This window comes from Amaranthus tricolor, chromosome 1, assembly GCF_026212465.1.
Source record: "Amaranthus tricolor cultivar Red isolate AtriRed21 chromosome 1, ASM2621246v1, whole genome shotgun sequence".
Lineage (NCBI taxonomy): Eukaryota > Viridiplantae > Streptophyta > Magnoliopsida > Caryophyllales > Amaranthaceae > Amaranthus > Amaranthus tricolor.
This window is the reverse complement of record NC_080047.1, coordinates 40,553,207-40,567,073: the sequence shown is the minus strand read 5'-3', so window position 1 is coordinate 40,567,073 and position 13,867 is coordinate 40,553,207. Positions and strand designations below refer to the sequence as shown.

General features: G+C 34.2%; 2 protein-coding genes across 3 annotated transcripts; both read left to right on the top strand.

Annotated features, from left to right (window-relative positions):
- The first annotated feature begins 92 nt into the window (after positions 1 to 92).
- LOC130815023 (phytochromobilin:ferredoxin oxidoreductase, chloroplastic) lies at positions 93 to 6,226 on the top strand. 2 transcript variants are annotated; one of them, XR_009042531.1, is made up of 9 exons: positions 93 to 421; positions 2,317 to 2,436; positions 3,086 to 3,180; positions 3,338 to 3,431; positions 3,531 to 3,662; positions 4,628 to 4,732; positions 4,840 to 4,977; positions 5,550 to 5,600; positions 5,691 to 5,725. XR_009042531.1 is itself a non-coding variant. In XM_057681354.1 (8 exons), exons 1-8 carry the CDS (start codon positions 227 to 229, stop codon positions 5,868 to 5,870), a joined length of 972 nt encoding a protein of 323 aa, XP_057537337.1. In that variant the 5' UTR covers positions 93 to 226; the 3' UTR covers positions 5,871 to 6,226. The 2 variants fall into 2 exon arrangements, 1 of the variants encoding a protein (XP_057537337.1); XM_057681354.1 differs by lacking the exon at positions 4,840 to 4,977 and having other exon boundaries at positions 5,691 to 6,226.
- Positions 6,227 to 7,480: 1,254 nt separating this feature from the next.
- LOC130815016 (uncharacterized) lies at positions 7,481 to 13,450 on the top strand. Its single transcript, XM_057681346.1, has 6 exons — positions 7,481 to 7,948; positions 8,610 to 8,714; positions 11,489 to 11,615; positions 12,418 to 12,733; positions 12,820 to 12,874; positions 12,974 to 13,450. The coding sequence occupies exons 1-6, from the start codon at positions 7,820 to 7,822 to the stop codon at positions 13,046 to 13,048; spliced, it is 807 nt and encodes a 268-aa protein (XP_057537329.1). The 5' UTR covers positions 7,481 to 7,819; the 3' UTR covers positions 13,049 to 13,450.
- The last annotated feature ends 417 nt before the right edge of the window (positions 13,451 to 13,867 follow it).

Below are 13,867 nucleotides of genomic sequence, written 5' to 3'. Positions count from 1 at the left end.
GTTTTATCATTAACGTTTCATAAAAGTTCGATGCTACTATGTGGAATTTTCCAAATAAATAAAGCATATTTTCAACTAAATCTGATACAAACACAATCGAACTTAATTTTAACCGATTCAAACCCGAGCCGAATGCACAGCTCGAGCGACGGCAAATACAGGATAAGGTTATTTGGAAAAGCAGGTGAAAGCAGAGAAGAAAAATCAGAGGTTAATCATCTCATCTATGGAGTCTCTAAGTTTAAAATCATGGGTCAACCTAAATCCTTGCTATCAGTACAACAATGGTGTTTACAGACATGGAAGGAGGAAGAGTAAAGTGGGAATACAAGTAGTTTCTGCTCTTTCTTACCAAAAATTTATAGACTTTGCTTTGGATGAAGCTAAATCTCATATCCATCTTTTTCCTTCTCCTTTAAAGGTTCTTTCTTGCATTCTCTTCCAACTCTTATAGTAAATTTATAGACTTTACTTTGGATGAAGCTAAATCTCACAATTCAGGTTTATTTTTGTGGTTGTCAAATTATTGCCTTCATTTCTAGGGTTTTACCTTCAATTGGTTGAATTTGATTGCTTCCTTTTTTTTGATTATTAAAATTTTAGTAGGAAATATCCACGGGAGTTTCTGAACATGTTCAGCATGTTCAGACTGTATAGAGTCCAAAAAACTTGAGGGCCCTAATATCAAATATCAAATTAAGTAGTATATATTAAATGTTCAATGATATTGTTGTGCTACAGCGGAAGCAAAGATCGAAAGCAATAATAAAACAATAAAGATTCAAACAAACAATAAAGAAGATCACAACGAGAAATTAACGTGGTTCACTATCAACGTGATAACTACATCCACCGGCACCGAGAATAAACTTTTCACTATAAACCGGGAGATTACAAGATGAACTCGAAAAACCACAACAATGACTCTCAAAGCTTTTTCTCTCTTAGTTTTCCTCACTTTTATGTTTTGCATTTCATCTCTTAGTGCTAATAAGAGAGGTATTTATAATTAAACCAACTTGAAAGACGGTTTGGGCTCTAAGTAGCCACAAATAACCGACCACAAATAAAGGTAACCGTCCCAAAAGACGTTTCCCGTGAAAAGAAACTTCAATTACGCGACCCGTGTAAAACTACGCGAGCCGCAGAGTGAGATCAGAAGCAACTCCGCGCCCCGCGGATCAAAGCAGAAGCAACTCCGCGCCCCGCGGACTGCTCTTTGACCCATTTCCTCTTCATCCCATATAACGACTTGTTCGAGTCACTATATTTCAACAGATACAAAGTTGTTTGAAAAATATCATAATTTTTTAAATTGCACAGGAGCTTCAAAGAATTTGTCAATTTCTGATGGGCGAAATATCTTCATATAATGGAGGACTTATTGCTGAAATGTTTTGGTGTGTTATGTATTAGATATGAAGTATAAATTATAGCATGTAATTGTATGATATGAATATGACATTTTACATTGCAGAGAAGTAGAGGAAAATGAGTGTTAGAATCTTAGTCATGAGATGTGGCAGTAGAAAGGCCATCTATATGAAGCTGATTAGAAAAAACCCAATAATTCTGGAATCATACCTTGTTTGTTGCATCAACTTTCCATTGTTGAAAAATAACCCACATGTGATCCCACATCGGAGAATAAGAGAGAGGTTGACTAATATATACACTTGATGGGCCACTCCTAATACCCAATTGGTTTTATCAAGTTTGTGTGCAGCCAACTCTGGTCTTATGTGGGTCTTGTTGTATACAAGCGCAATAACAAATTTATCATCTTTTTAATTTTTAGGTTGGGATTTGTGAGGGGAAAAGGCAAGGATGAGGTTGGTTTTCGTATCATGTGGTATTTATAATTTTCTTTTTGTTTGATACTCGAGTCTTTCAATGGTTGTAGTTTCAAAAGGAGGTGATATGAGATGATGTTTGTAAGTGCGAGTGGGACAAAGTAAATAGAAGTATAGAACGATGTTCTCAATGCAATATCTGGTGAGTTGGTGGTAGTTTTTTTGGTGTTTAGCCTGTATTGAGTTGAGGCTTTGTCCCTCAAGGTTATCTACTTAATTTTATATCTCAGATGGATTGTGTTGAAGAAGCAAATGTACTCCTGTTTTTCGATTGCACATCTTTCACTGTGCCAGTAATGTTTCTGTTGAATGATGAATGGTTTTTATTTATGTTATTTCGGTGTATTGATTTTCATCTTGATATGATGGTTCTCTTGCATCTCATTCCTTGTGGATTCTTCGTTGCTTGTTTTGTCCATATTAATTATTAACCATTCATGAACTAAAAGTCATGTGCCAATAGGAAAAGTTCAACCAAATTCAAGCTATAGATGGAAAAACAAAGCTCAAATTTCTATCTTTTGAAGACTCTAAAATAAGATTATTTCGCAGTATGCACATTGATGGAGGTGATGCATTGCAGGTATGTCTTCTTTATTTTACTTCTTTCTTTGGGGCAATAACATATATATTTAGTCATATCATGTTAGCTATATTCAAGAGTTGATTCATTATGACACTCTTTTTAGAACGTCAAAACTTTATAACATGTTTGAATATGCTAATTGTATAGCCATTGAGTTTTGTTTGATTATAATACGCTTCCTAATTTAATAAGCAAACCCTTTTTAATATGAAGATGTGACTCTCATTTAAGTTTGTGAGGTTCATTGCCTTACAAAGGAAACTCTGTATATGAATTTATTATTATTTATGACAAAAAGTAAATATAATTGTGGCGATCTGGAGTTTTTAGGGCCTATTGGCTCACTTGCAAGGTTGAAGGAGACAATAATCAACTGATGATGCAATATTTTTTCTTGAATGGTTATTGTTTTGGAAGGGTAAAGTTTGACAAATAACATGCCTAGTAGAACTTATGGATCATGTATTCATGTATCATTTGCTTAGTAAATGATTCTCTTATAAACTATTATGTTTCTTATAGACGATGATGGTCATGAAAGAGATAACTTCATCCTCCATTTGATTTTGTCTTTTATCTCTTGAGAGTTTTGAGGGTTTTGGTTATTCTATCTTTGCTGCATTTATCTCTAAATGTTTATGTACAGGTGTTGGACTTTGGCATCTTTCCAAAGGTTGCTTTTGACTTGCCTATCTTTTGTGCCAATTTTTTCTCCACCTCGTCAATGAACATAATTGTATTGTAAGTTGCATCCCGACCCCATTATATGCCATGCTTGATTCGTTTGTATGTGCAAGTGAGGCTTTGCCGATCAATGTTTTCTTGCTGCTTAGCTTTTCCTTACCTACTTGTTTTTAATCTTTATCTTACTTTACTACTTCGTCTTCATCACATTTAGGGATCTCAATCCTTTACATAATGTCATCACAAACCGAGAGTACAAAGAGAAGTATTACCAAAGTTTGATTCCTCTCGGCATTAAGTATGCTGAAGTAAGTTTTTTACTTCTTTCACATTGCAAATTTTTATCTTTATGCCATCGTCTTTTCATTCATTATAAATTCACTGATTTTAGTTCAGATTATTTGTAGATTTTACCTTGGGGAGGAAAGCTTACGGGTGAATCTTTGAGATTCTTCTCACCCATAGTAATATGGACAAGATTTACTTCGAGCCAAGACAAGTACGATGTTTTGTTTGATGCATTCTGCGACTATTATAAGGTGCCTTTGAATTTGCTGATTTAATCCATACGCTCTTATTTAACACCCATCTATCTTTCTTTGTCCAAACAGACTTTTATACTTTGTTTGGATCGAGAGAATTGGAAGGAAAGAAAGAGAAAGGATTTGGAGGAATATTATTTCGTTTGTTTGGATATCAGTTTTTGAGGGGAGAGATCTGAAGGGATTAAGTTCCTTTATTTTGTTAATAATAACCAAATCTGTCCTATTTCTTTTCTGCTCTCTTCCTTTTCGTCATAAACAAACAAGGGAGATTTCCCATATTATTCCTTTCCCTCCTAAACAGACAAGGGAGATTTTCCCATTTTATTCCATTTCCCTTGCTTTCGCTTCCGCTTCTCTTCCTTTCCATTCCCTTCTAAATTGTTATCCAAACAAAGTGTTAGTGTTTTTGCAGTTGATGGGTGCTTTAGAAAATGTTGTTTGTCAATAGTCATTCAACCATGAAAGCTAATTTTACATTTTTATTAATTGGATTGCGTAGATCTTATCGATTGTAAATTTCAGTGAAATCTTGTTTTAATGAAATAGCAGAAAAAATTTAGTCCCTATGTTCCCTTTAGTTTGTCCACTTTAGAATTTTTACTTTAGGAGAAAGAAATTTAAACAATGTTTTTGAGGTATTTATTGAATATAAAATATTTTCATGTGAAATCTTATTAGATTTGTCTTAATGCAAAGTTTTTTATTGTATAGTTTTTATAATATATTTTATGATGCGTATTTAAAGATATTGATGTTTAAATTTTGCTTTGAAAAGCCTGTAAAAAATAAAGTGGACAAACAAAAACGAAGGAAGAAAAGCCTGTAAAAAATAAAGTGGACAACCAAAAACGAAGGAAGGAAGTATTTTTTCAAAAAAAAAAAATCCCAAACAAACAATTCTCCCGAGTAAAGTACCAATATCATGTTGATAATTCTAAGTAATGCTATTGTTTTTGCAGGCATGGCTTAACTTGATGGAACAGGCAGTGGAGGAGACTGCAGCTGCTCAAATTATGCTCAATAATGAAGCACAACACAAATACTTGACATGGAGAGCAGAAAAAGTAAGGATATTATTTGTTATCCTCATTTTCTTTCCCCGGTCACCACCACCTCTAATGACCTATATTCATTATCCGATGTTTGATAGCTCTGTTAACGCTTTTAACAGAGTACCCGCATCCATAGTTACACGGAACATGGGACGTAGGCATGTTCCACTATCCGGGAACATCTATTCCGAATTAGCACGAAACACTATCCAAATTGCTCAAGGTGACGTTCCATTATGGAAGACCTTTTTAAAAAGGTATTTTGGCCTTCATTTACAAATTAAAGAAAAAAGAAGAGGAAGATGAAATCTAGAAAACTAAAGAAAATCCACTTAAAAATAATTTCTTAAAGCAAAAAAATCAATTTAATTCAATTTTGTTTCCAAATATATTTTTATACACAATGTATTTTGTACCCAATAGTTCCCGAGCCATTGCCTTCCTTGTTCCCGTTCTCCATTTCAAACCGAATGTCGTTCCAGGTAATAATGCCGTAACCTAGCATATCATCAAGAAACCTTTCATAGCACACTATTATTTAGAGTCTAGACTACTCTAATAAATAAGCTTTTGTCGGAAGCTTAGACTTAGCAACGTTTTAGAAATTTGTATTACATAAATTTGGTCTCATATATCAAGAATCCACAACTTACCCATGTTGGGGTTTCAAAGATCTCAACATCCTTAGACAATTTGTAATAAAAAATCGAGTAATTTAAGCTAATGAGCGAGTCCCTCGTATCTTCCTACTGCGTTGTTTAGCTTTATATTAGATCTCTGTACTTACGTGCAAAACTTAGTTTGATACACATAATTTTATGTAAAATAGGATCCAGGGCATCAGCTGCTGACGAAGTTGATTGGCGAAGTGAAAGCAAGAGTATGGTTCTCGAACTGATGTCGTTTCTCTAGAAATCCCGGTGTGTTTTTTTACTATCGACTAAGCTGTTGTAATGATTCTAATAAACAGGATGTGCTGTGGGGCTTTTTATTCAACGGAGTTGATGAACTAGCTGATAAAACGTTTCTGGACTACTTTCCGGAGTACAGGCTTGAAGATGGAACCGTAAATGTGAAGCGCAGTGTTGTCGGAAAATCCTTTGAGAACCGGCCATGGGATAGTAATGGAGAGTTCATTGCTAATTTATAGCCTCAAAGGCGCAAACTTAAATCGTAAATAAGCTTGGTGTGTCAGTGACATTCGATTAAGGGGCAAATCGATGCGCAAGCTTAAATGGTGAATAAGTTTGGCGTGTAGGTGAGATTCGATTAAGGGGAAAATTGAGGCGCAAACTTAAATGGTAAATAAGTGTGACGTGCAAGTGACAAATTTATCGATTAAGGGACAAATCAACCCCATAGGTTTTCAATGTAGCAACTTAGTATAAGGGTTTAGTTATTTGTGTAATTATATATTATACATCAATTGTAATTTTTGAGTAAAAATTCTTTGGGATCATAATTTTACTCATGAAAAAAAAACAGATCTTCATGTTTGAAATATTATGTATTGTTGTATATTTCCCCTATGTAAGTCATTGGCTCATTGCTTAGATCTTGGTAGGACTTAAAGATCTTGGATTGTTTTTGGTTGGATTGAGGGGCAATTCATTCATTTAGATATTATAATTGTTTTTTCACAGGGACGGAGGGAGTAATATCTTATCTTAACACTACAATAAACGAGATTTTGTGATGCGAGAATAAAGGTGTAAAAAGCAATGAAGTTCAAAATGAATATTTATACGATAAAAGTAATATATTCACTATCTAAAAGATTATATTTCTTAATTACTGTAAACATAAAAGTAAACTACATAGAAGCACAGTGACAGTAAAATATACATAGTCCTCATGGTTAGTTATTGTCTGACTTCTTTTGGTGCACGAATAAATACTGTAATAGAACCAAATCTAAAAAGTCCTCCGCGACAACACAATAGTGTAACTGTTGGCGGTTCGACAAAGAGTGCCGACGATTAGAGGAGAGGTATAATTGATTGAAGAAAGAGAGTCGATAATTGAAGGAGTGCAAATGGTATCCGTAGCAAGAGGGATGGTCATAAGAGAAGGTGGTGATGGAGGTGCATCAATTGGTGCCTTAGATAGAAAGATCAGAGCATGCAATGTGATCTACACTCACATGCACGTGTATAAGGCTATATCGGTTCAGTCTGCATGGTGTGCACTATGACGACTTTATTTTTTGGAGAAAATTTTTTCAAAACAATCACCGACAATTTTAACAGTTTGATGATTTTATCACGATGTCAAAAAAAAAATTTATATGATTTATGATTTATAGGTGCAGTTTTTTTTTTTTTTTGTTTCAAAAGTAGCCCGATGCAATGTGTTGTGGCTTAGAAGTTAGAACCATTAGTACGATATGTTCATCTTAATTATTATAACTAAGTTTAAGAAAGAAGTTTAAAAATGTGCTGTGGCTTGTGACGTGGCACAATACGACACGCAAGCCCATGTTCATGTTGTGCCACATATCATTGTTTGAGAAAAGGTCGACATGGCACTACACAACTCATTATTGTTTGCAACTCGTCAAGACATGACCTCTTAGACACGTGATTTGCTCCGACACAATTCTTTAGATCACAACAACACAACACAACATGAGACACAACACAACATGAGTTTCATGTTTATGTGCGTATTCACATAAATTTAGTTCGAAAACAAATTGCTCACAAACTTGACGGTTTTAAGATGCGACGTTGATAATCACATAAGAAATTAAATTTTGTATTGGCATTGTATATGAACATGAAAATTAGGGTTTGTTAGGTATTGTTTTGGGAAAAAAAATCCCAAAATTTATGAACCCTAAAAAGTGATTGCTTGAGCTTTCAGGGGAAGTGGCTCAAATTTGGTTCCGAATTCCAATAGACTTTGTGGAGGCACCGCCATTTCCGGCTCGTCAGTCACCAACATTTCTCACAACTCCTTCCTCCCAAAAATTCTTTATTTCTCATGCCCAAATTACTTGATTCCTTAATAATATTGTATTGATTGTCCTTAAACAACTCCAATTAATCCATTTGAAGTCCTAATTTTGAAATCTCCCATCTCCAAAGAAGTAAAAATATGATGAATGCCTCAATCAAATCTATCCTGATAAACCCTCAAGCAAATTCCAATTTTTTATATATAAAGTCTGCTTTTTTCCATTCCACCACATTTCTGGAGCGTGCTCGTCGCAACTACTGGCATATTGTAAGCCCATTTTCCCTTTGTATATAAAGTCCACCATGTTTTCAATTTCTGGTTTTTATGGATTAATTTTAGATTATAGATTATGGGTAGTGATGGATAATGAGCTTAGGAACATTACACTAGTCATGGATTAAATTGTGTTATTGGGTTGCTGATAATATTTGATTATATGCCTTTCAATTGTGTTATGAGCTTAAGACCATAGCTTCCATTGGTTGTCTTTTCTTAGAATTTATTTGGGGTGTCTTTGATGCCTGAGAACTTCCTGGAATTCGATGAATATCATCAGTATGTTCTTGGAAAAGTCTAGCTTTAAATGGGTTTGTTCTTGGTTAAGCAAATGTTGTTTATAGGGCATATTGAATTATGAAATTTGCTCAGGCATATCATCAATTTGATTCTCGGGGGAGAGGGCATTAATCCGAGGGCATTAATCTTACGTGCAACTGTCACAAGGGTAAAAGGGAAAGCACTTAACCACTAGGCGTCACCCATGATTCTCGGCTTTGAGCATTTTTCCTGGTTTTTATTTCACTACATGAAAATTGGTTGGTTTAATGTACTTCTTATAAGGTTGTATATCTTGAAAAAAATTGTGCTTTTTTTGCCACTTGGTATGAAGATCAGTAAAATAAGCTATGGTTTATGGGTTAATATGCAGAGAAACAATAATAGCAATAAAAGCAGATGGTCAGATCATAGAAGGAACCCTTTCAAGCGAAAATTAATGCGGGATACTAATGCTTATGTTGAGTACATGTTTCAGGCAAGTGCTTATTCTTTTATGTTAAACTGTTCATCGACTTTTGATTCATTGCTCGACTGATTGTGAAATGTTTATTGGTTTTGGCTGATGTTAATTTCACATTTTATACTTTTGTTCGTGTTTGGAATTGAGAACTTGGCATTAGGATGTTTTAATATTCCTTATTCTTTGGTATATGGTAATAGTAATAACATTTTATTACTAAGAATCGCATGAATGTAGTTAAAAATGCAGCAACGAAACACGGAGAAATAGAACTTAACTGAGGTGCAACCTTTTATGTTGGATTTGTTTCTAGTAACTTCATTTTATAATAGCAATTTACTGTGCCAAAAGTAATCTGGATGTTTCTAGTAATACCTCTGAAAGGTTAAATTCTTTCCGTTCGTGTCGGAAGTCTTAGTTTAGAAGGCGCAACAAGCACAAGGGTTTGGGATCCTAGGCAAAAGTGAGTTTTTTTTTATAGCTAAGAAACTTTTTTTGTCAAAACTTATAAACTAATTCTAAAGCATATTTAATTTAATACTTGAAACAATATGATATTCATATTGTAATTACATTTATTATCACTACGCTGAACCCCTAGTATACAACATGACAAATTTTAATATCTACACCCCACAATCTGTGTGATTGTTCTTTGTCTAATTTTTATCATATTAGGGGATTGATGAACTAAAACAAACCTATATGAAAAAAAATCAAAAGAAAGATGACTGAGAAGTTGAAGAAGAGGAAAATAGAAAAAAAAAAAAAGTGAACAAAGAAAAAATTGCAGAAAGAAGACATAGAATTGAAGAGAAAGAAGCTTGAAAGAAGAAAAAAAACTAGAAGAAAGAAGACAAAAAGCTAGATGAAGAGAAGAAACAAGATGAAGAACCTGAAAGAAAAGAGGAAAAATATAAGAAATCCAAAAAGAAGCTTACGGCAGAAGAGAAAAAGAAAAAAAGAAGGTACCTAATAGACAATAGTGGTGGACCAATTAAGGTTCCACTTTGAGTCAGTTTTTATCATTAATGCAATGGTCTTAGATGAGATAATCATATCTATTTGAGAAGTTTAAAGCTACATGCTGTTCATTAATGACATTGTTGATTGTACTCATGGAATGAGCTAGAGATGGAGTCAACAATAAGCTAGAGATGGTGGTAGACCTTAAAATCGAAAGAATTCAAATTATTTTGTAAGCATATAATATTGTATTGGTAGGGAGGATCTATTAAAGGTGTTGTAAATTAGGTACAAAGGAGCTCTTTCATTTGAGTTTTTCAAGTGTCTTGGCTCAATTTTCCACAAAAAAGAAGATATTGGTCAATACGTTAAGTACAAGGTTTAGTATGAGAGTGGCTCAAATGGATAGATACGACCATAATATTTTGTGATTAAGGTGTGCCATTAAAGTTAAAGTGAAAATTATTGGATTGAACAATAACATATAGAATTGAAATACATGAACATATGCTTAGTTTTAAATAGTGCGCCCTAGCTTTAGGAAAATCACTTTTATTAGTCTGGCTCATCAGCGCTTTTGTTTTTTGTTGGGATTATACATTTTTAATTTTGTCATGGAAACAGAATAAAGTTATTTTCTATGAAGTGAGAATGATAAAAAATGATTTGCCCTTGTTTGATGAGAAAAAAAGAGAAAAAAGGGGAAAAAATAAGGATCATAAATACTATAAAAGTTGTGAAATGACAAATCACAACTTATTTGAACTTTGTTGAATGTCCTAATTTAACCAAGGCATAGTAGTAGATAGGAAAATACTTGAGGAGAGAAAGGTTTGAGATTTCAAAACACATTTTTCTTCATTCTTCATTCTTTACTTTCCTTTTTTTTTATTTTATTTTATTTTATTTTAAGTTTGGCTCGTTGACCAGACTTACCATACTATCTTATCTAATTACAAGTTTTTTTTTTCCAACACAACCTCTTCTGTTCTTTTTAACCTTTTTTTCCTTACAATTACAATTTGAATAGTTGAGTTTCATTGTGCCATGTCTAACTTTTAAGACTGTCTTCCCTTGTCTTGAATTTTGTGTCATGAAAAGTTTAGGTAATTGCGTAAAAGCTTATATCTGCAATGAAAATTGTTTTTGGTTAATATAGGCTCTGCACTTCGTGTATGTAGCATAATGGAAAAATGATGTTCGATCATTATTGTGGTAGCATTCACATTGATGCATATGCAGTAACGTGTGATGTGGTTGTCACAGTACACCGTCATTTATCAGAACCATAAGATATTTCTTGAAACGGTTTAAAATGCGGTTTTTTTTAACACTTTTATGATGCGGGTACCATTGATATACTAGATTTGAAAACCTTTACGACTCAGACTGACGCGATTGACAATAAAAATATGACCTTGTTTTTGCACTGTGGTATTTAAGCTAGTCCTTAAAGCCAACAAATCATCTGGCTAATGATTTTACTCATTGAGCCTACGGGGCTACCCTTTTACATAAAGAATGAAGGATATATATATGTTAGTATGTTACTCTATTTTTTATATTTCCTCATTTCTCATTTCAAAATTTTTTGGAACTTGTATTGCTACCTGATTTCATGGTTCTCTCCCCGTCAATTTATTTTAGGTGTGGGGAAAAACGAAATTTGCTTTTCCTTTTTTTGGGGAAGGAAAAAAGGGAGGGAGGGAGAGTCTCTACTGCTCCTTGTTTTGATCATTGGGGATACGGCCATAATGGATGTAGTGCTCTATGCTTGGACTGGTTATAGACTGATTCGTTTTGCGATTGTGGTTTGTTTACAGAGCTGCAAATCTGATTGGGACCAAGATAATCAGCCATTTGATAGGGGTCCAGCATGGTTCAAAAATTCTTACAATGGATCTGGAAAGAATCGTTCTAATACTCGAGGACATCAAAAGAGCGGAAGAAGTAAGGATAAATTGAATTGTTTCTTGCGAAATTTTGTCTATGTTTGCATATGCCTTTTCCCAGATATGCTTCCACAATCATCTAAATTTTCGTTTGGCCACTATTTTTTATGTTGCTGCTATGGTTTTTTTTTTTATTGGATTGGCTGTCCGATGTGAATCTGCTAACTGGGAATACTATTTAAATAGGTTGGTCTAAACTATAATCTCAGGGTCACATTACACTGGATTATGCTCTTGTTTTTTATTTTGTCTATTGGTATGCTCATATTGTTGGCATTTTGTGCTCAAATGGAGTAAAAAGAATCAGACAAACAGTACTTACGAATCTCGTGATAAAGGATTTATAGGAATCACTTTTAGTAGAGAGAGACGCATAATGATATGCATCTTGTTGAATGTTGATGTTTTGCCATCAAGGCATCAACTGCCGATGTATTAGGTGGTCTACAACTGACCTTTATAGTTAGAGGTGTTCAAAACAGAATCGACGATCCGATATTCACCCTGCCTTGTAATTGAATCCGATTTGATCTGACTTAACAATGGATTTACAATTATGTAAGAACTAATGTAGACACAAGACCCAAATCGACCCAAAACACCATACCTGCTATCGACCCGATGACCCGAATGAACACCTCTATTCATAGTATTACTCTTGTGTATTAAAAATTAACTTTGAGGGTAAATATGTGCATCCTTTTGTTGTGGCATACGAAACTCAAAGAGACGGTAAATTTAAGTGACATTAAAATGTTGAACTGAGCTATCAATCTCTAATTTTTTTGATTTGTGTTCAGGAGGATACACTTTTTGTGAAGAAGACGACGATGATGATGTAGAGACCATCTTCCGATCAGCATTTGGCGATAGGTTTATCTTTTGGTCATTTGTAAATCAAGACTACTCTCATTGGAGGAGCTCATCACATTCTACTAACAATAACTCTTGGAGACGGAGAAGGAGGCAGCAATATGAATATGAAGATGAAGATGATGACGATGAAAATTTCACGTCAGCCGACAACACTAGGAAATCCGCCGCTTTGGCTTCAGAGAGAACAGCACTCGGGTTGAGTGCTTCCGGTCCACTAAAACTTGAAGATGTGAAAAATGCGTGAGTTCTTTTGTACTCGATCCTCTCCGCTTTGTGTTAAATTCTTAGGCCATTTTTTCCGTTATATCTGACGCGTTTAGTTTCAGATACCGAACTTGTGCTTTGAAATGGCACCCTGACCGTCATCTGGGTTCCTCTAAGGTAATCAACCTTTATCGGTTTATCCTTAACCGTTACTTATTTAGAGACCACAAACATTGTTGGGAACTAAACTTACGAATTTATTCACACTTATGATAGGCTGCCGCTGAGGAGAAGTTTAAGCTTTGCACAGCGGCATATCAATCTTTATGCGATAGGCTGGCTTCAAATTGAGTTTTTTTATCTCGCTTGACGCCAATTTTGACGCCTCCACTCCAGGTGACTGAACAACATGGTAAATCGAGTTACAATTACCCTATCAATTGTTACTTGGTGATCGGAATCAGATCATTGCTGGGGCGACGCCTCTATTAATTCCCCGATCTTTTTTGTAAGGAGGTCTCAATTGGTTTGGGAGGATACGCGGAATCTTATCGCAGACATGGTTGAACCATGGTCGAAGTTCCGACCATTTTACTATGAGCAATTTAGCTTTCTTAGGGTCTTGCATATTTATTCTGTTGTACTTCTATTAGAACTATTAGGAAAAAGAAAAGAAAAGAGAGAAACTTGTTTCTTTTTTGATAAAGCTTTTTGTAACCTAAATTAATATTAATATTAGATATGTATCAGTTATGATGGTCGGAGTAGGGAGGGGTTCGGTGGAGATGGACTCTGTGAGGATTGGGGTTTAATTTTATTTTTTTAAAAAATTAATACTCAATTCAAAGTCACATGAAACAAAAGGAAAAAGAATATTAAACAAAAATAACCCTTATTTTTACCAAGATCTAAAAAATGGTAGAGATTGAATGAAGAAGGCAAGAATGGCCAAATCAATAGGTTGGAGAAGGCAAGGAGAAGAAATGTGTGATGAATAATAATGATATTTTAGTTGATTTATTAAAATAAAATTTTTTTTAATAAAATTTATTTGAACGTCACGTTATGTGGGTATAAAGCTTAATGCTACACCATGGACAAAAATTTAAAAACTATCACTCATACTTGTCAAAGTTCAAACTACCACGCAAAATATTTTTTTTTAAAGCT